The 20,564-nt window shown below is 35.9% G+C and overlaps 3 protein-coding genes across 3 annotated transcripts in view; 2 read left to right on the top strand and 1 right to left on the bottom strand.

Moving 5' to 3' along the window:
* The window catches only part of fwd (phosphatidylinositol 4-kinase beta fwd), a 35,387-nt gene extending 26,489 nt beyond the window's left edge, over positions 1–8,898 (bottom strand). Inside the window, exons 1-2 of the mRNA XM_088228552.1 lie at positions 8,315–8,898; positions 3,163–3,290 (exon numbers count right to left, since the gene is read on the bottom strand). Coding sequence (XP_088084678.1) covers positions 3,163–3,290; positions 8,315–8,418 — 232 coding nt within the window. The 5' untranslated portion in view covers positions 8,419–8,898. The remainder of the gene's footprint in view (positions 1–3,162; positions 3,291–8,314) is intronic.
* A 7,515-nt stretch (positions 8,899–16,413) lies between these two features.
* Positions 16,414–20,564, top strand: part of Nrx-IV (neurexin-4) — a 29,684-nt gene continuing 25,533 nt past the window's right edge. The window contains exons 1-3 of the mRNA XM_088228539.1: positions 16,414–16,516; positions 16,937–17,053; positions 19,881–20,077. Coding sequence (XP_088084665.1) covers positions 16,453–16,516; positions 16,937–17,053; positions 19,881–20,077 — 378 coding nt within the window. The 5' untranslated portion in view covers positions 16,414–16,452. The remainder of the gene's footprint in view (positions 16,517–16,936; positions 17,054–19,880; positions 20,078–20,564) is intronic.
* On the top strand, positions 16,937–19,645 carry LOC148280324 (L-aminoadipate-semialdehyde dehydrogenase-phosphopantetheinyl transferase). Its single transcript, XM_088228540.1, has 2 exons — positions 16,937–17,053; positions 18,276–19,645. Exon 2 carries the CDS (start codon positions 18,382–18,384, stop codon positions 19,234–19,236), a length of 855 nt encoding a protein of 284 aa, XP_088084666.1. The 5' UTR covers positions 16,937–17,053; positions 18,276–18,381; the 3' UTR covers positions 19,237–19,645.

The raw sequence follows: 20,564 nt of genomic DNA, 5'->3' as shown, positions 1-20,564 counted from the left end.
TTGCAGCATAACGTGTACATAACGTGCAGAATCATTTATGTATTTGTTTATTCAATATTACAATCTGATTCTACAAGAATCTTCACATCATATGTTACATAATAAACCGTCTCAAGTAATTTGACTAGCCAAATGAGTTATGAGTTATGTAAACTAATACGTTATGCGGGTGATAGAACAAGGCAAATTTGCCCTTTTAAATTTCACATTTATATGGCTGCAAGATTGTGTGTACACATACGAATTATAATGTTTTGTCAGTGAGAAAATCTACTTGGAAACCACAACAAATAATAAATTATAAGAATGAATTGTATGTAACATAACAAGCTGAACAAACAGGATTTACCAAATAAAATACAGCAACATGAATTTGCAGAGTTACGTGGCCAGATAACCGAGTATGTTGGGAATTTAATAATTTAAACATATTTTTTTACATGTTCTAAAAAGATCAGATTTTTATCCTGAATGATGGAATGAGAGAGGAGTTATAAATATTTTTCTAAGGAATTTCCAGATGCTTTACGATGAATATGCACATCCATATATCTACAGTTTTAACGAAATATTAATTACTTAAAAAAAATATCCATTTATTGTTATCCAATGTTTTATGATTTAGGGAAACAGATTTCAAATATAAAGTTTGAGATGAAAGATGCATTAGTAACACTGGTACTTAACATCCATCAGTAAAAAAATGAACCGAAGTTATTAGCATCGTTAGTTTCGTATTCGGAAAATCAATTTAAACCAGACTACACAAATCGACATAGGTACTTATTTTATAACAAGAGCTGTCTAAGCGTTTTGTGATATTAATGGTAGAATACAGAATCAATAGAAATAGATGACTATCATCCTTTTTAATTTTATGCATGTATTTTGCGTATATATTAAGAAACTATAAACAAAAACAGTTAAGAGTTAAATGAATCTGAATACGACAAATAGAATTCAAAGAATCTCGAATCTATTGCATTGAAATTTGTAGTTGCGATAAAATATGAATTCAGTAGGTTGATTTCTTAACCAAATAGCCTTGACATTACTCAGTCATTGGAATATGATAAAACGTTTCAACTATAGGAAAATTAGTAAGCCAACGAACTCACTGAGTATCTAATTAGTGTAAATGCTATTGAGATGTAGTTTAACATTGATTGAATCGGAAGAAACGCAATAGAAGTAACGCCATATAGAACTCTACCGAGCTCATTACGACGCGTCACACTTTATTGATATTATATAAAGACTGATTTAGATGTATTATGGGTTACAATTCTACTGTAAGTTGATAAAATGTCAATTTAAAATGAATCTGTTGTCTTCATCATGTATACTACACATTCATTTATTTATTTTTACAGGAAAATAATCATATTTTGTTATTATTTTGAAAATGGCAGCTTTCAAAAAGAACTGGGAGTGCGGCTAAGAATAGCAGGCCCGATATTCAACAACATGAATGCTGTCTGGAAATGGGATATTTATTCAGGGAAAACCAAATGTCGCCTGCATAACGCCTATTCTCGTCTACGGATGCGAATAGGGGCCCAAACCAGCAAATCAATGAGTTTTGAGAATACACGTCTCAGAAGAATCTTGGGTGTGCAGAGGTTTGACTTTGTAAGGAATGAAGCAATAAGAGAACAGACGCAGCAAACTCCGGTGACAACAGTCATCAAGCGGAGGCGATAGGGTTGGCAGGGCCATATACTACGGATGCGGATGCAAAATGTAATAATTGTATTATTTACAAAAGTTTTTCAGTTTAGCGCAGTAATATTTCTAACTTTTTAATTTTTGTATAAAAAAGTAAATTATCACTACTGAGTTTAAATATATTATTCAAAAAAAGTTTTTCTAAAATGTGACGCTAAAAAACAAACATGGCTATCTCCATTGTAAATTAATCTTTGATCGATCTCCATATAACCATTTGAGTTTCTGTTGCTTTTAAACTGTTAAACTGTCGTAGCAGATATAAAGGAGATGGCTATGTTTAAACGGAATATTTTTAAGTAAGACAACATAAGCAGTCATATTAACTAAAAATCTCAAAAATGACGGTGGCTGGAGATAGTCACATTTGTTTTTTAGCATAAAAAATGCATAATTTAATTTTAACAAAAAACTATGCCTAAACTAAAGGACAATCTGTCTAATAAATCAAAATCATAAAAATAATCTTACATATTCGAAGCCAAAACTAGCAAAGACTTATTAAATATTTAATCAAAAAAGTTTAGCAATTTTTTAACATTTTTATCTATATGGAGCAAGATGCTCGTGTTCAGAGAGGTAGAACTTGAAATAAACACGCAAGATGATTCCGAAATGCTCGGTGATTCCTTCTCTCGTGCTAACCTCAATGCCATCAAACTAATCAGTTTACGTGATTACAAATCTCGGAAGATTTTTAGTCAATCAAAATTCGGTAAACATGTGAATACGTGCTTAAAAGATGTCCCTACAAGTTAAAAGTACTGGAGCCGATAATCCTTTACAGTACTCCGTTTTTTAAGCAACAAAATACGCGCGAGATATCTCGCTTATGGTCTGATGCCACGCAACAGCTTTTGCAAGATATCTCGTTCGTGACCCAGAATGGATTGGGATTAATGTCTACACAATGTTGATAACATTTTTTTTTAAAATTCTGTTTGATAAACAAAAACAAACAAACCAACCACCACGCCGTTTCACCGTAAGGGTAGGCAGAGATGATAGAATGTCATATCACTCTATATTTGGACATGAATCTCTTTTCCTCTACATAGATATTCTTATGCACGCGAGCTGATTATTCCAACTTTTAACGTGTCCATCTTCAAGTTTTTGTTGGAGTTGGTCATGTCAGTCTTTCTCGGTCTTCCTCGAGTTCTGCATCCATCGACATTCACATCGTAAATCTTTTAAGCTATTCTTTCGCCATCCAATTGCTCTACATTTCCAAACCAATGCAGAACTCCTTTCTTGATTTTGTTGATAATGCTTATCTCAGCCTAACATTCATAATGTACAGCTCTCGATATTTGTGCACTATCATATTTATATTTAAATCATATTTTTAATTGTGCAAATTATTTTATTTTATAATCATTGGTTTCACGTGAACCTGATATTACAATTAGAAAAAAGCTGAAATGAACATACCGAGCGGTGGAACAGTGGTGATGCTGGGGGAAGGTGTCGGGGGAGCTTCCGGTATCCTCTGCAGAACGCTGTCCAGGGAACGGTTTCTCTGGTGGCCACCAGCGCCCCCTTGCATTTGTGGCCCGCATCTAGAACAAACAATTATGTGGCAATCAGGTTAAGAGGTACACGTCACTAAAATTGAGAAAATGAGTTAAGTATGCAGTTCTTTAATTTTAAGACATATTTTTTAAGTGTATTTTATAATTAAAATTCTATGTAAATATAGTGTGGAAAAATAAAAAAAAAAAAAAAAAATGGTAAAAAAGGATGGGCGAAGAGAGACAAGATAGGAAAATATTCGTTTTTTTTTTTAATATTTTATTTGCACTACAACAGGCCAGCAGGCCCAATCAAAGTGTTGAATGATGAAGTTCAAAACAAAACAAACCATCACGCCGTTTCCCCGTAAGGGTTGGCAGAGAGGATAGAACGCCACAACACTCTATCTTTGCATACAGATCTCGCTTCCTCTACATTCATACATCTTCTCATGCACGCGCGCCGATTATTCCGACTTTTGACATGTCCATCTTTAAGTATTTGTTGGATTTGGTCATGCCATGTCTTTCTCGGTCTTCCTCTATTTCTGCATCCATCAACATTCGCATTGTAAATATTCTTAGCCGTTCTCTCGCTGTCCATTCGTTCTACATGTCTAGAACCAGCGCAGAGCTCCTTTCTTGATGTTGTCGATAATGCTTGTCTCAGCCTTACATAATGTACGGATCTCAACATTTGTGCATCTATCGTACATAGTTTTACCACACATTCGCCTGAGAGATCGCATTTCGACAGCATTCAGCCTACTTTCATCCCTGTTTTTCCAAGTCCACACTTCGCTCCCATACATCAGGGATGGGACCAGGACTCCGTTGTGAACTGCCAATTTTGCCTTGATTTTTGCCTTTGAAGTTCAATGGTTTAAAAAATATATATATTTGTTTATAGACTATCAAACTAAGCAAAAAAATATATTTATGTATCGTATTATCATAGCTACGATTATTTAAAGTTTTAAATTCTTTAATAACTCCATGCGTGATGTCACCAATTCGATTGGTGAGTTATCCTGATTGGAGGTTGGATTGCCGAAAACTGACATCCAACACAACACTATATCTTTGGTCGATTTAGAAGAACTTATGATGTCATTTAATATAGTTCATTTTTATGAATTTTTTCATACATTTTTAAAAAACTTTGTTTTACATGAAATATTTATTTAAGGTGTTTTTACACTGGAACACACCCAAAGAGTAAGACTGGTCATCGTAACTTCAAGTAACAAAAAAATGCTCAAGATATAGTAAAACTTCTTGTATTTTCAAGAGTGTAGGTCTATGCGGACTAGCTAAGGAACTATTTAGTTCTTTGTTGTCCTGTAGAATACAGCGTATGTTGCTGTTGCGAATGGTGATTTTATTTACAGGTAAGCTATAAAAAAATAACATAAATTTGTACCTACATAGAAGATACATAATATAATGTAAGTAATATATACTATAAATTGATATTTTTCTGTGGTTCTGTGTGATACAACAGCTCTCATCCATGAAATCAACTCAAACAATGTAACTTCGTGATATATTATATTATATAGATATCCATTACTTTCATAGATAAGTCATCAAAAAATAAATAAAAAGATAGCACTACGAATTCAGTCGATATTAAATATTCAATTGAAATGTCAACTGGCTGAATTGTTCTAGAAATTAATAGTGCTAAAAACGGCCGCGTCGAGCGCCATATGTCCTGCAATATGACGCATGAAAGTAAATGGTCTTATGTCAAAAGTACCATCTTAAAGAAAAATAGCCCTTAAGAAATAATGTTTGAAATACTGTTTTCCAAATCAAGAATCTTCAAATAATTTGTGTAATGTGCATGTTTAATCTAGGATAAAAAACCCGCACTGGGGTTAAGACATTCAAAATATAGTATACTTATTTGTATGAAAAAATAAGCTGGAATAATCGGCTAGTTTCTTGGCTCACCGCAGGCGCTGGGCGCGCTTATGAATATTAATATTTATGTTAGGATAAAAATACGGTGGACATGACTTAAAATAAATAGTAATTATTTATTTGTTTCTCTGTAAATAAAATTACAGTAAAACATTATTATGGTTAGTCAAATATAATGGTAAGCTGCGCATAATCGCTTCTTTACACGGTTTGCCCCTGGTATGTTGTGGATATTATCCGCAAATGCCCCCAGGTAGAAAACCCGCCTGGTTTTCTTTTGATACTCGTAAAATGGGTCCTCGAACTCTTTGCAGGATTATGTTGCAGTAAAATAAGCATTACAAGACCTAATCTAATCTATGCTGGATTTAAATATGTTGTTGCTAAGTTGTTACTTCAACACTAAATAGCTGATGGGGTGTATTAGAATTCTTAATCACATAACAATACGAGTTGGCTATAGCATACTTACTAATATATATACAAGGTGGCACAAAAGTTGTCACCCCATGCTCTTTGGCTGTAATTTTTATGAATGAAAAAATTTGATTCTGCTTTTAAATTGTGTTTAATTGATGTCTTAACTTTTTTTCATTAAGTCGAGAAAATGATATCGGCCATGAATTGATGACCACGCGTGTCCGATTTATGGCATTCTCTATCACTCTTTCCAGAACTTCCGGCGATAGGTTCTCGCATTCGATAGAGTCTGAAGCTAAATTCTCGCGCCAACACCACTGACGAATTATTCCGCAAAAAATCTAAACCATTTTTCCCCCTTCTTAAGGAGTATAACGCTTCATATCTTGTTGTGTCTGTATCCGTTTACTTCACAAATATCAAAGCAGAACTGACATTCGCCGTAATTTGCCAAAATTATGGCATCTTCCGATAGGGTGATGACTTTTGCACCACCTTGTATGAGACACGGTTAATATGAGCTACTCCACTTAACAGATCTAATAAGATGATTTAGATACAATGAATTTATTTCTATATTTATAAAATAAAAAGGGGTTTAGTAGAATAAATAAATTATGTTTCAATATAATTTAAATTTGTCTTCTTCTTTCAATAGATCTTGTAATCTATTTGGACAGAATATTAGTCTTGATCCTGCAATGCAGACGTCCAACTTTTCATCCACCTCTTTGATGGTCGTCCTGGTGGACGGCGTCCTTCTGCGATCTATTGAATTACAATATTAGGAATACTCTCTGGGTCCATCCTCTCAAGGTGGACTCTTTAGAATTGTCTTCTCTGCCTACTCACAATGCCCTCTATGTGGCACGTTCGGCGAATCTCTTAATTTGGTATCCTATCTCTGAGGGTTCTACCTATGACAGGTCGCAACGTTTTCAGTTCGGAAGTTCTAAGGAGATGTTTCGTTCGAACAGTATCTGCTCTTGCTTCGATTCCGTAAGTCATTATGGGTCTGATGCATGTTTTATACATTCTGACTTTGCTTTCCACCGGCATATGCTCAGTGTCCCTCAAGCATCTGGAGATAACTGCTGCTTTATTCTGTTCTTTAACTACATAATACAGATTGCCGCAACTAGATATCTCCACTCCTAGGTGCTTGAACTTCATGACCTGTTCTATGAGTCTATCGTCTACAGCCAGTTTACACCTAAGAGGCTGTTTAAATTTTTATTAGAAATATATGTAAGTACTTACTAAAGCACATAGTAATAAAAATAAATTCATTATTTGCCTAGACCAAAGAACTCGTGGATAACTCAATGCTTCAAAATCCTGAAGAGAAACGGCCTAGATAAAAGTGACACCCAGAACTGAATACAGCCTAAGGACGAAAAGAGTCGACCCCGACAGCCTACCTAGGTAATTAGTTGGGACAGTGCTAGGGAGAAGAAAAGAAGCCGTAGTATCTCTAATGAGAAAGTTCAGCCCCACGGCAAATGGTATATAAAAAATACATCTTAAAATTAGAGTGTTAAATTGTACGGCGAAGATTCTGGAGAAGGAATGAAAAAAATAATAAAAATAATTTTAATAAAAACCAACTACTTTGCATGACATCACTAGTTCTTCCCAATCAACTATAATAAGAGAGTTGCGACAGATTTCTGTAAGGTTACTGACCAATCAGCAGAAGTCATCAAGAAGGAGGAGAGAACTTGAGAAGTCACATGCGAGGAAATTTCAAAAATACAAAACTATAAAAAATCACAGAGCTAATAATACGATCCATAATTTTTTAATATATTTTTTGGCATAGAATTAAGAATAGACCAGAAAGAGCGTAGAATCATATTTGAATACATCGGACTGTGTCCAATAATCCCCCCACTATGTCCGTTTCGCCGCGCGCATTCGTGGTGTCGCCGCATAATGTTGCTTGATGGGAAAAAATTTACTACCCTGGCAATAATATCGAAATTTCTATTTTGTTTCTTCGACAATTCTTGACAGAAGGAAAAATAATTCAATTTTTAAGGAATGCATTTGCTACTAAAACATTCGTTTGCTAATTACACATGAAATGTAATACTATCCTGTTTCTTTAAGATCCTAGCAGTATTTCTACACTTCAAAAGGACACAACACGGCATAGTTGAATTCAAATCAGGAGTTGCGTACTGAGCGACGTCTACAAAGAAACTAATGGGTCAAAACTTAAACCTACTCATTTATGAGTAATTTAGACGCCTTCTGTTTGATGTGCGTATGCGGTTTCTGGACTATTCTTAATTCTATGTTTTTTGGCTTAATTTAATATTCAATAAAAATTCAAATAAAAAAAATACACAAAAAGCCCTGAACTTCCCCATTCTCTAACAAGTCCAAAAGTTAGCTAAATTGATAAATATAGAATATTTGTTATTTTAAAACTATAATTTCAGAGTTTTTTCAGATCAATATTCCTCTATCAACCACAGCGTAAGTATAATAACTAGCGAATAGCTAAACTGGATATGAGTTTAAGTAACAGGATAGTATTACAATTTTAAATTGTACAATATCACATAAATTTGTGAAGTATGCCTGTGATCTTTTAGAAAACAAATATTAAAGATTACTTCAATATTTTCTACATAAATGATACAGAAAACCAAATATTAAAATGTGGTAATGGATAATGTCAACAATCGTAACATAAACAACGTATAGAGGCATACCTGAAATCCAAACTGTGGTTCCTCTGGTGAGACGATAGCTGTATGTGCAGATTACTCCGAATACCTCCAGATCGACTGGAGTGGACTGGCACATCCTCGCACATGCTCGCTGCAAACAGGAATCACCGACTTTCGATACAACCGACCTCATTCACCAAATTCAGAACGACATTAGACGAAAACATTCACATTTTAAGGTCATACATTCCATGTCAAACATCGAGTTTATTTTGCTTCACGTGTGAAGTCCAACACTAATGCATATCCCACTTAGTTAACATTATAATCTTTCGTCCGGAAACAAACTAAATATGTTAGGAAATTGTAGTATTCTCTTATACGTCACACGGCGATAACTTTCTACGATCTGTAGGTGTAATTAAGTGACAGGATTGTTTTTCTTAATGTTTATTTTTCTATAGTAGCTAAATATTTGCCATACACACTTCGATATTTAGAAAACAGTATCAAAAATATATTATTTGCTTAAAAACGCCTCACTTTAACACTTCAGAACTGCCAATTAATTAACTACATCCATAATAATAAATCAACTTCAATAAATTTCCACTGCACCCAGCCATAGATATAGATGAAAAACAACAACGTACCATAGATATTTAAAAACCTCTTCTTCTTCTTCTTCGTTTTTTCATGGCCTTTTCACATCTCAACTTGGGTGTTCTGGCCAGTGTCGAGTAGTTTTGTTTTTTTTTACATATATACACATGTGTTAGTAATATAATATGTACAAGTTAGTATGTTAGTATTTAATATAATATATACATATAATAATAAAACATATTTACAGCTTTACACCATTTACAACTAGATATTTACATAGGATTTTAAATACACGTTTATTGGGTAGGGACAGGAGAGTTAGAATATGAATAGGGAATGGGATATTAATATCAGAGAGGTCGGATAGGAAATCAGGATAACAATCATTTATGGGGCATCCAAAAAAAATATGGTTTAAATCTTCCTCATCTAGCTGACATTCGCAAATGGCAGAGTCCCGGACATGGATTCTGAACAGGTGAGAACCATTGCAGCAGTGCCCAATGCGCATTCTGCATATGGAGGATGTCTCAAACTTGTTCAGAATCACTTTGGAAAACCAAGGCTTTTCTGTAACATTTGGTTTCAGTTGGAAAAGATGTTTACCCTTGGCTTGGGAAGAGGCTACCCAATATTCTTGCCATGTGCGAAGTTGCTTCTCCTTTGTCATAACAAGGAGATCACCTAGTGGTAGTAAATTACTATAGGCAGGATCCCCGGAGTGGACCGCCTCCTTTGCTAACGCGTCCACTTTTTCGTTACCGGGAATACCACAATGGCTAGGGATCCAGGACATAACAATACTCTTATTGGATGCCTCTGATATAGAAAGAAGAAATCGAGTTTCCACGCAGAGCTCATCCTCGGGATAAAAGGATGGAGGGGATTTGATTTTTTGTAAGGCACTCAAGGAATCCGACAGGATTAGGAACTTGCTATATTGTGAGCTTAAGGCGTATTTGACAGCTTCTCGGATTGCGATACATTCTGCGGTAAATACAGATGCATTCTTGTGCAATTTGTACAATCTTTGAAAGTTGTTGTCTTCACAATATATAGCCGCACCCGTATGGGTTGCCGAATCTGACCGAGATCCATCAGTGTAGATAATTTTCCAACCTATCCATCTTGACGACCGAATACGGTTGAATGTACACCGGGGCTGTAGGTGGCTTTCGACTCCGAATGTGAGTTCAATACTTGGGGCATAAATAGAAGTTTTAAATGGGAAACGATAAAGGGGAAGAAGGTCTTTAGGATAAATGTTAGATTCGAAAGATTTGTAAAAATGAAAACTGTTGACTAGTAAAGGGGGTGGTTTATGAAACCAAAAAGATGAGGATGTCACGCAGTCAGAGAGAAATTGTACCTTTTTGAGGAGCAGGTTGTTTTTTTGGATAGAGCATTTTAGAAGAAATCTATCCGCCAAGTATTGTCTTCTCATACCAAGTGGGGGATCACAAGCTTCTACTTGTAAAGCGTTAATTGGAGATGACTTCATGGCTCCGACGACTAGTCTCAGACTTTGGGATTGGATCCGGTCAAGTCTTTGGAGATTCTTTTTTGAACAAGGTTCTAAAAGGAACGAGGCATAATCTAGATGGCTCCGGATATACGCAGTATAAAAAAGTCTCTGTATAAAAGGGTGGCTCCCCCACCATACTCGCGAGACTGCTCTTAACGTATTCAATCCGGCTTGACACTTGTTTACTATATGATTTATGTATGAGTTCCATGTAAGATGAGTGTCCAGAATTACTCCCAGGAACTTAATCTGGGACGTAAAAGGTACTATCTCATCTCCGTGTTGAATTTTTATGGTTGGGATTTTTCGCTGTCTACAAAAGGTTATGGCATTACTTTTACCAGTCGATAGATCCAAGCCATGTTCCACTAACCAATTCCTGATGTTTCTCATACCTAAATTTAGAGTATTTTCTAGATTATTTGGGTCCTTCCCATATGTATACATGAAGAAGTCGTCCGCGTATTGAAGCAAACTTGTCTCTGAGGGAACAATTCCGCTTATGTCATGCGTATAGATATTGAAGAGAATCGGGCTCAGGACAGAACCCTGAGGTAGTCCCTTGCTCAACTCTCTCTCCACCACAGCATGACCGCGAACACTGATTTCTACCTTTCTGGAGAGAATCAAATTTGCTATAAAGGAAGTGAGTTTTCGCGGGATTCCAATTCGTAGCATTTTAGCTTCTAGAATATGGATAATAACATTGTCATATGCACCACTTATGTCCAGACAGACACCTATAAGAAATTCTTTCTTAGTAAGAGCGGCTCTGATATCAGATGTCAGAACCGACACGCTTTCAATAGTGCTCCTTCTTTTCCTGAATCCAAATTGAGACTCGGGGAGAGTTTTCGAGCTCTCCACAAACCAGTCCAAGCGTTGTCTCACCATATGTTCCGCCACTTTCAACAGTGTGGAGGAGAGGGCTATGGGGCGGTAGGAAGACCCAAAGTTTGGGTCTTTGTTGGGTTTAAGGATAGGGATAATGGATTGGGTTTTCCATGAAGGGGGGATGTTTCCTGATTCAAAGATCATGTTGATCAATGATAGGATGTAGGAGAGGGTAGGATCACTGTTATGTTGGATAAAACTATACAGTATACCGTCAATCCCTGGAGCTGAGTCTGTGAGCCGGGTCAGAATAGTCTTCAGTTCATCTAAACTGAAGCTATGATCTAACCAGCTTCTATTTGTAAACTGGTACCAATAGGGAGACTCATTCCAGTTATTTGCGGTCTGCGGGGCTAATTTGTTGGCGAACTCCTCAACCCACCCTAGGGTCTCAGGACGTCTCACTGGTGGAGTGAAAGAACCTCTAAATCGACGTATCATGCTCCAAACAGTTGATATAGGCACGTCTCGTGATAAAGAGCAACAGAAGTTTTTCCATCCTTGTCGTTTCTTGTCTCTTAAGAGGCGTTTTGTTTTAGCTTCAACCTGTTTAAAACTCAACAGGTTTTCTAGGCTCATGTTTAAGGAGTAAACTTTAGCTTGCTTTTTCCTTTTCAAAACTGCCTCCGCACATTCGCTATCCCACCATGGGGCAGGGGGGGGTTTACTTCTATTGCCTTTCTCCTTTACAGGGACATGTTTGTCTGCTGCTTCGACGATGCATGATGACAATGCTTCATAGCACTTCACTACATTCTCTTTCGTCGGGGTGGGCAGCTCGTTCACTTTAAGTTCAATGTCGTCAGAGAAGTATCTCCATTTAACTCTTTCTGTAATGTATCTCGGTCTTCGTCTTCCCCCAGGGGATAGGCCACTTTGGCAACATCTATGGCTGGATATGAGGCTGACTACTATAGGGTAATGATCACTACCAATAGTGTCATCCTTAATTGACCATTGCACAGATGGTGCCATTGCAGCGCTGGAGATGGTGAGATCCACTGCACTGGGTCGCTGATTTGGAAGCTGAAGGCGCGTCGCGGAGCCATCATTAAGGACACACATATTCAGATCATCCAAGAGATCAACAATATCTCTTCCTAACCTGTCGCATGTCGGAGCACCCCACAGGGCATGGTGAGCATTAAAGTCACCAAGGATAAGGAACGGAGGGGTCAATTTTTGAAACAAAGATAAAAGTATCGATTTTGAGGGTTTGTTGGTTGGGGAGATATACATGGAAAGGATGGTCAAGTCATTAACCTTTGCAGCTGTCACTTGGAAAGGACAGCCATCAGTCTTGACATTAATAGGGATAAAGGGAAGGGAGTTTTTGATGAGGAGGGCAGAGCCACCCTTCCATCCTCACGATCATCTCGCAGACAGTGGAATCCCCGGAATCTAATAGTAGATCCCGGGACCATCCACGTCTCCGAAATGGCCGCAATTGAAATAGATTCTTCTTGCAATGTATGCAAGAGATCTTCTTTTTTATTTAAAATGCTATGGCTGTTCCACTGCAGAATCCTCATCTGAGGAGCCATGGTGGTGGTTAAGTAGGGAGGTTATATTTAGAAGTTGATGGGCGACGTTGGACGGTATTTGTGGATTGTTTTGAAGGATCGATACTAGAATACTCAATATGGTAGATATAATTGTATTGTTCGATGTTGGGACTGTGCTAGGAAAAGCATTCCCATTAGAACCAGATGGAAGTTGTCCATTCGGGAAATACAGAAGTGAAGGGTCATGATGAGGAACATTAGGTTTGGAAGGTAGTTTTTTTGACCTCGACTTCCTCTCTACGGATTTTTTGTAGGATATTGGCGCGGAGGGCGCGGGCATAACAACATTGACATTCGGTTTTGTCGTTTTAGAGACGATTTCTGCATAGGAAATCGTCGCTTTTCCGAACATTTTAGAAGCTTCAATATATGAAATGTTTCTGTCAGCCATCGTGTGTTTTATGTTTTGTTGCCTTTTAAGCTCAGGGCACAGCTTGCTGGTGGCAGAATGGTTACCAGAACAATTGAGGCATTTTATATCTTCAGCCGCCACTGTGCAGGATTCCCCATTGTGTGAGGAGCCACACTTGTAACAGCGCACAAGGGATCTACAGACAGTCTTTGTATGTCCGTACTTACAGCATTTAAAACACTGAATTGTCGGAAATACGTAGAGTTCTACGGAGAGGGACACATTGAAGATGGAAATGTGGGAAGGTAGAGATTTTGAGTCGAAGGTCAAAACCACCGTGCGGGAGGGTTTCCATTCGACTACGTCACCATTACTCGATCTGTAATTCAGTCGTCGAGCCTTGATTACTTTTCCGAATCCATGAGGTACCTCGGCATTCTCCACAATGTCCTGTTCAGACCAGTGCGAAGGGATGCCTTTGGTAACACCTTGTTTAGTTACTAGGAAAGTCGGAATGAAAACGTTATAATTATCTTTTTTAGCTATTTCTGATTTTACAAACGTATTGGCTTCGTTTGCCGTCTTAAACTCCACAGAAATACGGTTACGGCCGACGGACTTGATTCCGTTCCAGGCAGTCCGAATATTGTTTCTATGAAGAAATCGACCGAAGTCAATATCGTACAAGTTGGTTTGGGTGACGCCGTCTACTTGTACTTTTGTTACATGTACGATAAATGGAGCACGATCCATTCCATTGTACATGCGGGATTGGACTTTGGTAGGTGTGGTAATAGGCGGTAAAGTGTTTGTGACCTCTGGAGTACCTGGGTTTGTAGAAGCAGAGGGTCGGGGGCTAGGTGTTTTGTGTGGGAGGGGGCGGTCTGACTCAGAACTCGATTTCCTCTCCGAATTTATAAGTTTGAGTTTTTTTGATTTAGGCCTTATTGTAACAAATTCGGCGGGATCTGGAACAGTGTCCATTGTACCGCACGACGAATCTGATTGAGATCCATCCGGTGGATCCGGAGGTTTCTCTTTATCGTTCGTTTATAATAAAAAATAAAAAGAAAGAAAAGTACAAAATAAGTTGTAAAAACCAAAAAAAATTTTGGCTACACGTGTATGGAAAAAATAATTGTTACCTGGTTATTAGGTTTCGGGACAGGGAACGAAAACAAACACAAACTACTGAAAACACTTAATAATAGATAAAAAATTTATGTACACCACTCTTTTTTTGACCAAATTAGTGAATTATTTCGACTTTTTAAGGAAAAAACACAATAATTATTATCTAAGACAAACAAAAACGACCGCCACCACTGTTAGTCATAGACCTTATCTTTAAAAACCTCAGACAAATCAAAATTCCTTCTACGAAGGCTAATTTACTGACAGCGCCCCTAGCGGCAGAATTTGCACAAAAAATGTTTCAACTGAAACCCAAACTGTCATACTTCAGCGGTGCGATACTGAACGCTCTCTAGATGGCAGAGAATGCCTTGCTGGGAGCTGAACTTCTAACTTACATTCTCTACCCCCTAGAGAGCGTTCATAATAGCACTACAGGGAACATATTCTGCTGGTTAAACAGCCGGTCAATTGCGTTTCTTGCTTTGAAAGTGGCAAATTGCTACAAAAATAATTGTTAATTATAGTAAAAACTCTTCCAATCCACCTAAGAAAGAGTTTAAAGATATGGTTGTGTTGTGTCAAACATTTTTCACTTACTAAATACTCCAGTGTAAATTTAAATATGCATTTTAAAACAGTTTTAGTATATTGGTAATCAACAATAAAAAGTAATTTCACTAATTTAATATTTATTATTATTACTATTATTATATTCATTTTAAGCAAGCAGTTTATGCTTCGTTGTAACTGAAAGCTTTATTACGTGGCCAAGTACAAGCTTTATTATGTGGCCAACACAAGCCTTAATCTAGAGTCAACAACCACGTAATCAATTATTTTTCTTTCATTCCCTCTTTCCCATGTGTATTGGTGAATACCTTAATGATTAAAAAAGGTATTCAAAACAAAAAGGTTCCACTCAAGACACACTTCAAGCAAGCTTTTTCCATTTCCATTTATCCTAGAATCGCCATACATTCCAAGGGCTGTTTCGAGGCCATCTCGACGAGTACCCACCATTCCGATCACCGGCTAGAATTATTCTTTCATTCGGTTTTTTCCTCGCACATACTTCCCTTACATTTTCCCAGAACTCACGCTTCACATCTTCACCTGCCGAATCGACTGAGGCATATCCTATAATTTATTGAAACAGAGAGAGAAATCATTATTGAGAAGGTGTAAAGAAGTAAAGAAGAAAACATGTGTAAATTGGCCACTTAAACCAGCCAATAACAGGTCATAAGCCTTGTAAATGCCTAGACTTCCATATTCCCTTCTCAATAATGTTTTACCTCTCTGTTGCAATAAATTTAAATATGAATAACTTCCTAGGGAGGAAATCCAGCCAGTCTGTCAGCATTTGGACATACTCAAACATTGTTGAATTAACTACCTGGTAAAAGAAGTATTAACATTGGAAAATTGTTTTCAGGCATTGCCTAGTAGGTGATTTGGTTCAGCCAGATGAATCTCACCCATATGGCATATGATAAAGGTTTCAGTTCTTTTACTTCACAAAAGTCAACAGATGGAAGAGTTGAGGAAATGTGGATGTTTAAATATAGGCAGAATGGCGAATGTTGCACAGTGTATAAAGTGGCCACTTTAACTAGCCAATTACAGGTCATAAGCCTTGTAAATGCCTAGACTTCCATATTCCCTTCTCAATAATGTTTTCCCTCTCTGTTGCAATAAATTCAAATATGAATAACTTCCTAGGGAGGAAATCCAGCTAGTCTGTCAGCATTTGAACATACTCAAACATTGTTGAATTAACTACCTGGTAAAAGAAGTATTAACATTGGAAAATTGTTTTCAGGCGTTGCCTAGTAGGTGATTTGGTTCAGTCAGATAATTCTCACCCATATGGCATATGATAAAGGTTTCAGCTCTTTTTCAAACATTGTTGAAGTATTAGGTAATTTACAATAGCTTATTTTGTGCATTCATTTTTTGTTTTCCAGTATAGTGCATTTTATTTAAAATTCTCAATAAATTAATAATGCTAAGAAGAAGAAGAATCACGTAGTTTATAGTTTATGGTAGGGCGTAACGCTGTCATCAACTTACATTTTCAATTGTCGTTGTGCGTCATGTCATGATGGGCGCTTTGCGTGTGACGGCATGCTTTTTTGCTTTATTATTATCAAGCTGCAGTTCAGGTAAATAAGTTAAAATTTCAATAGTAATGCATTATTGTGGATATTATAAATATCTTTTTCAGTTTCTTCCTACAGAACAACCATTATTACCGACAATAATTTAACGGTTACAGCCTTGTTGACATCACTTATTTTTTTAAATTTAAGGTTTATTTCATTATTTTATTACAATAAAAGTTATACGCTTCGCTTCTTTTGACAATTATTATTAACCTATCCACTTTTTATTACTTCTTCGGTTGTTTAAAACAGTTATGAGTAATTTTGAAAGAATGTTTAATCAATAGGATTAACACACCCATTTTATATTGTTTATGGAAGTACACACATAATAATATTAGTATTATCACGAACATTTATTTTTGGCATAATTTTTAGATTCTTTTGCGAAATGTATCGTAATTTGTTATTTGATTTTAGAATATTACGGAAGATATTATGACGATTATGAATGTAACACTCCTTTATTGGAGCGAGCTGTCCTCACAGCTACATCATCTATGAATGAAAGAGGTCCAAAAAATGCCATATTGGAAGGTAAGTGTCTACACAATCCATAACATACTATGTCCTACATAACCTAAAATATACATTTTCAATTAATACATATTAATCGATCAAAGAGGAAGTTCAGTGGTCTTATATTATTTGTTTATAGACTCAAAACTAAGCCAAATGATTTTTTTGTATATTTTTAAGTATCATATTATTAGTGCTGTGATTTTCAAAAGTTTTAAAATTACTCTACTAAGTTCTCTACGGCGAGTTCCTCTGATTGGTGAATTGGTTTCCCGTAAACCGGAAATCTATCCCTTCACTATCATTGGTTGATTCACAAGAACTTGTGACGTCATTCAAAGTAGTTCATTTGTTCAACTCATTTTTATTCATTTTTTCATACGTTCTTGAGAAACTTCTCTGTACAATTAAATGCTTTAATTTTTACCGTGTATTAGCAATTTTTTTAATTCCAATTTCCCGTAGCACTGAACTTCCTAATTGAAATTTCTGATGGTCAATGATTTCTAGAGAACATGTTTTGTGTATCAATAATCTTAAATCTAATTAAAATGAACATTTTGTAGTTTTGGAGTGTTATTGGAGAAAATTAAATGTGCCGAAAACATTTTGAAACTGAATCTTACCTTCATTTTTTCACTTTTAATAAATTGAATTTTTAACTATTTACCAATTGTCCATTCACATTTTAGTTACTAAACCTCCCCATCCAAACTTTAAAAAAATCTTATTTTCAATTTTAAGTTTTAAATATTTTTATAGTTGCATGATTTGTCAGATTTTTTTTGTCTAGTAAGCTTCTTACAGAGTACTATGTTTGGTAGATTAGTACTTATATTTACCTTTTTTTAAAGTCCAGTCCACTGATAGCTTCTTCTGACACCTTAATGTTTCAATTGGTAGTTTACATTTATAATGAATAGTTTTCTTTAGTTCAGGTATTGTACTTAGGTTGCAGCTGAGAAATGATAAGTTTACTGTAGCAGACTGTCATAGCTAAGTGTCTACAACGGAAAATTATAATATTGTATTATTTTTCTTTGGATTTGATTATGAAAATTAAAGTTATTTTTCATGCTATTATAAGTTTAAAAACAGCTTTACACATTTATTTGTTGATACTAGAGTTCGATCTAAATGTTGCCTGTTTCCAATGTGTAAAGATTATTGTCATATTTGCTTTAAATAGTTATGCTAGATGTCTTCTAATCTTTGCCAATTCAATAAAATGTTTTTGCAGGTTAGCTGCTGTGGACTGGACTAAATATTGTTCATTACCAACCCTTCTCAACGTCAGATTATTGTTTTATTTTTAAAAATTCAAAATACTCGTAATATTACATATAATGAACGTTATTAAAATGGCCGAGAAGCGATCCTTCCGATGGGCCTTTAATATAAATTCTTGGTCGCCGACCGAATCAGACATTCTTCTGGCCAGCTCGTGTGTTCAACCGGAAGAAAAAATTAGGCTATCTAAGTTTGTGTACAAACAAGACTTTAAATCGTCTCTCATCGGTCGGCTTATGATGAGAAAGTTCGCGAGTGTTTCCACAGACTTACCTTATTCGCAAATAGTTTTGAACAGAGATAAAAGGGGGAAGCCTTTCCTCGAAGGAAATAACCCCAATGTAGATTTCAACATTTCTCACCAGGGTGAATTTGTTGTGCTGGTGGGGCAAAGAGGAAAGAGTCGAGTCGGTATAGACGTTATGAGCACAGTTCGCCCCCCGAATTCGAGTGTATCGGAATTTTTCAGGCTTATGAGAAAACAGTTTTCACCTTCAGAATGGGATACTATTACCTACCCCGGTTCTCAAGTAGATCAACTAGCAGCATTTTACAGGCACTGGTGCTTGAAAGAAAGCTACGTTAAAAACATCGGAGTGGGAATAACAGTTGATCTCCAAAAGATCAGTTTTAATATTAAAACTCGTGATGTACAAATCGGCTCATTCGTTACTGATACCGAATTGTCTGTGAACGGCCAACAATTAAATGGCTGGATATTTGAAGAAACAATGCTCGACTCTTCTCACTGTGTAGCCGTAGCCCTACAGCTAAATGGAGAGGTTTATGAAACTCCGACATCGTATGATGTTTTAAATTTTGAGCAGCTCATGCAGGGATCATTACCAACTTTTGACAGAGATCAAATATTTTACAATAATTTCATTAACAAAGAAGAAAAAAGTTTTTGAAGTGTTGAGTGTATTATTATTTAAAAACTCGAGTTATTTTGGTTATTTCATTTAACATTTATTTTCTTATCAATATGAATATTTTTTATGTAATATTTTAATAAATAATGGGGAATTATTGTGTGAATTTCAGTAGGAAGTATTGGTTGCTAGGAATCCAATTTTGATTAGGTTGTCTGTTAATATAATAAATCAATAGTTAATGCTAATGTAACATGCAATCTCTGATTTAAGTATGTACCTGTACCATCCTGTGTCACCAGTTATGTCATAGATTCATAAATTCTTTTCTAAAAGGAGTTCATTTAAAAATCGAGGCTTTTGTGTGTTGAGTTTTACAAATTGTTCTTATAAAATTTATTTGATTTTGTAATAATATGGTTTCATAATAAATTCATTTGATTTTACAGTTATTTTGTTATTAATATTTGAAACTTCTTTTACTCAGTAAAAAAAGCCAAAACTGAGTCATATTTTTATCCTAGTTTATGAGTAAGAAATGATTCATAAATTTGTAACATGGTAATTTGCTTATTTACAAATGGATGATTCATACTCGGTACTAAATTTTTACTTTTTTTTAATATCCCATACATTGAATGGTACCTGGAATAGTTGTGTTGATACTATGATTGATTGTAAAGGCGATAACGCATGGACGGCGTCGGAGAATGATTTTGGCCAACAGCTGATTATTGACCTCGGGTCAGTGATGAACATCACTAGAATAGCGACTCAGGGCCGCCCGCACTCCGCCGAGTATGTCCGCGAGTTCGGAGTGAGCTACGGATATAACGGGCTGGATTATGCCGACTATAAGGAGCCTGGTGGAGACACCAAGGTAACCAAGGAAGGCTGATGAAGCCGCTTTAGCCACCTCTTACAACTAACATTACCCTGGACTAAAACCGGTTGATGGAGGGTTATTGCCCTATTTTCTATTAACAATAAACACTAAAAATTGTACAAATAAAACGTCTGTTAGGTCTTCGGATGTTTTCTATAAATCAGCGATAAGCAGGCTTCCTGTGTTGATTTTTTTTGCTTATTTGGTAGACTGTTTTTTGCTTATTATTTTTTAAAAGCTTAGTTGAAGTTGTTTAGACTATTTCCTTTTTTCACTTGTAGTTTTGAAATTACAGTTTTGTTATATTTATAATTTATCTTATTGAAAAATGTTAAATATTATGCATGTTGCATTTTTTGCATGTATATTGCACTGTTTTATTTTATAACATGACTTTCTTTTGGCTACAGTTTTTATAAAAATCAATTCTTTTTTAATTCTAATTAATAAATTTGTGTATTCATATTGTCGGCCTCGTGGT

Source organism: Micrasema longulum, unplaced genomic scaffold (assembly GCF_059751315.1).
Source record: "Micrasema longulum isolate JH-2025_06_02 unplaced genomic scaffold, ASM5975131v1 h1tg000594l, whole genome shotgun sequence".
In the NCBI taxonomy this organism is placed as follows: domain Eukaryota; kingdom Metazoa; phylum Arthropoda; class Insecta; order Trichoptera; family Brachycentridae; genus Micrasema; species Micrasema longulum.
Note: the sequence above shows the minus strand (reverse complement) of the source record. Positions and strands in the feature narration are given on the sequence as shown.

Bases quoted from the DNA above. Each gene is read 5' to 3' on its own strand.
- LOC148280324 (XM_088228540.1), top strand. From the start codon at position 18,382: ATGAACGTTATTAAAATGGCCGAGAAGCGATCCTTCCGATGGGCCTTT.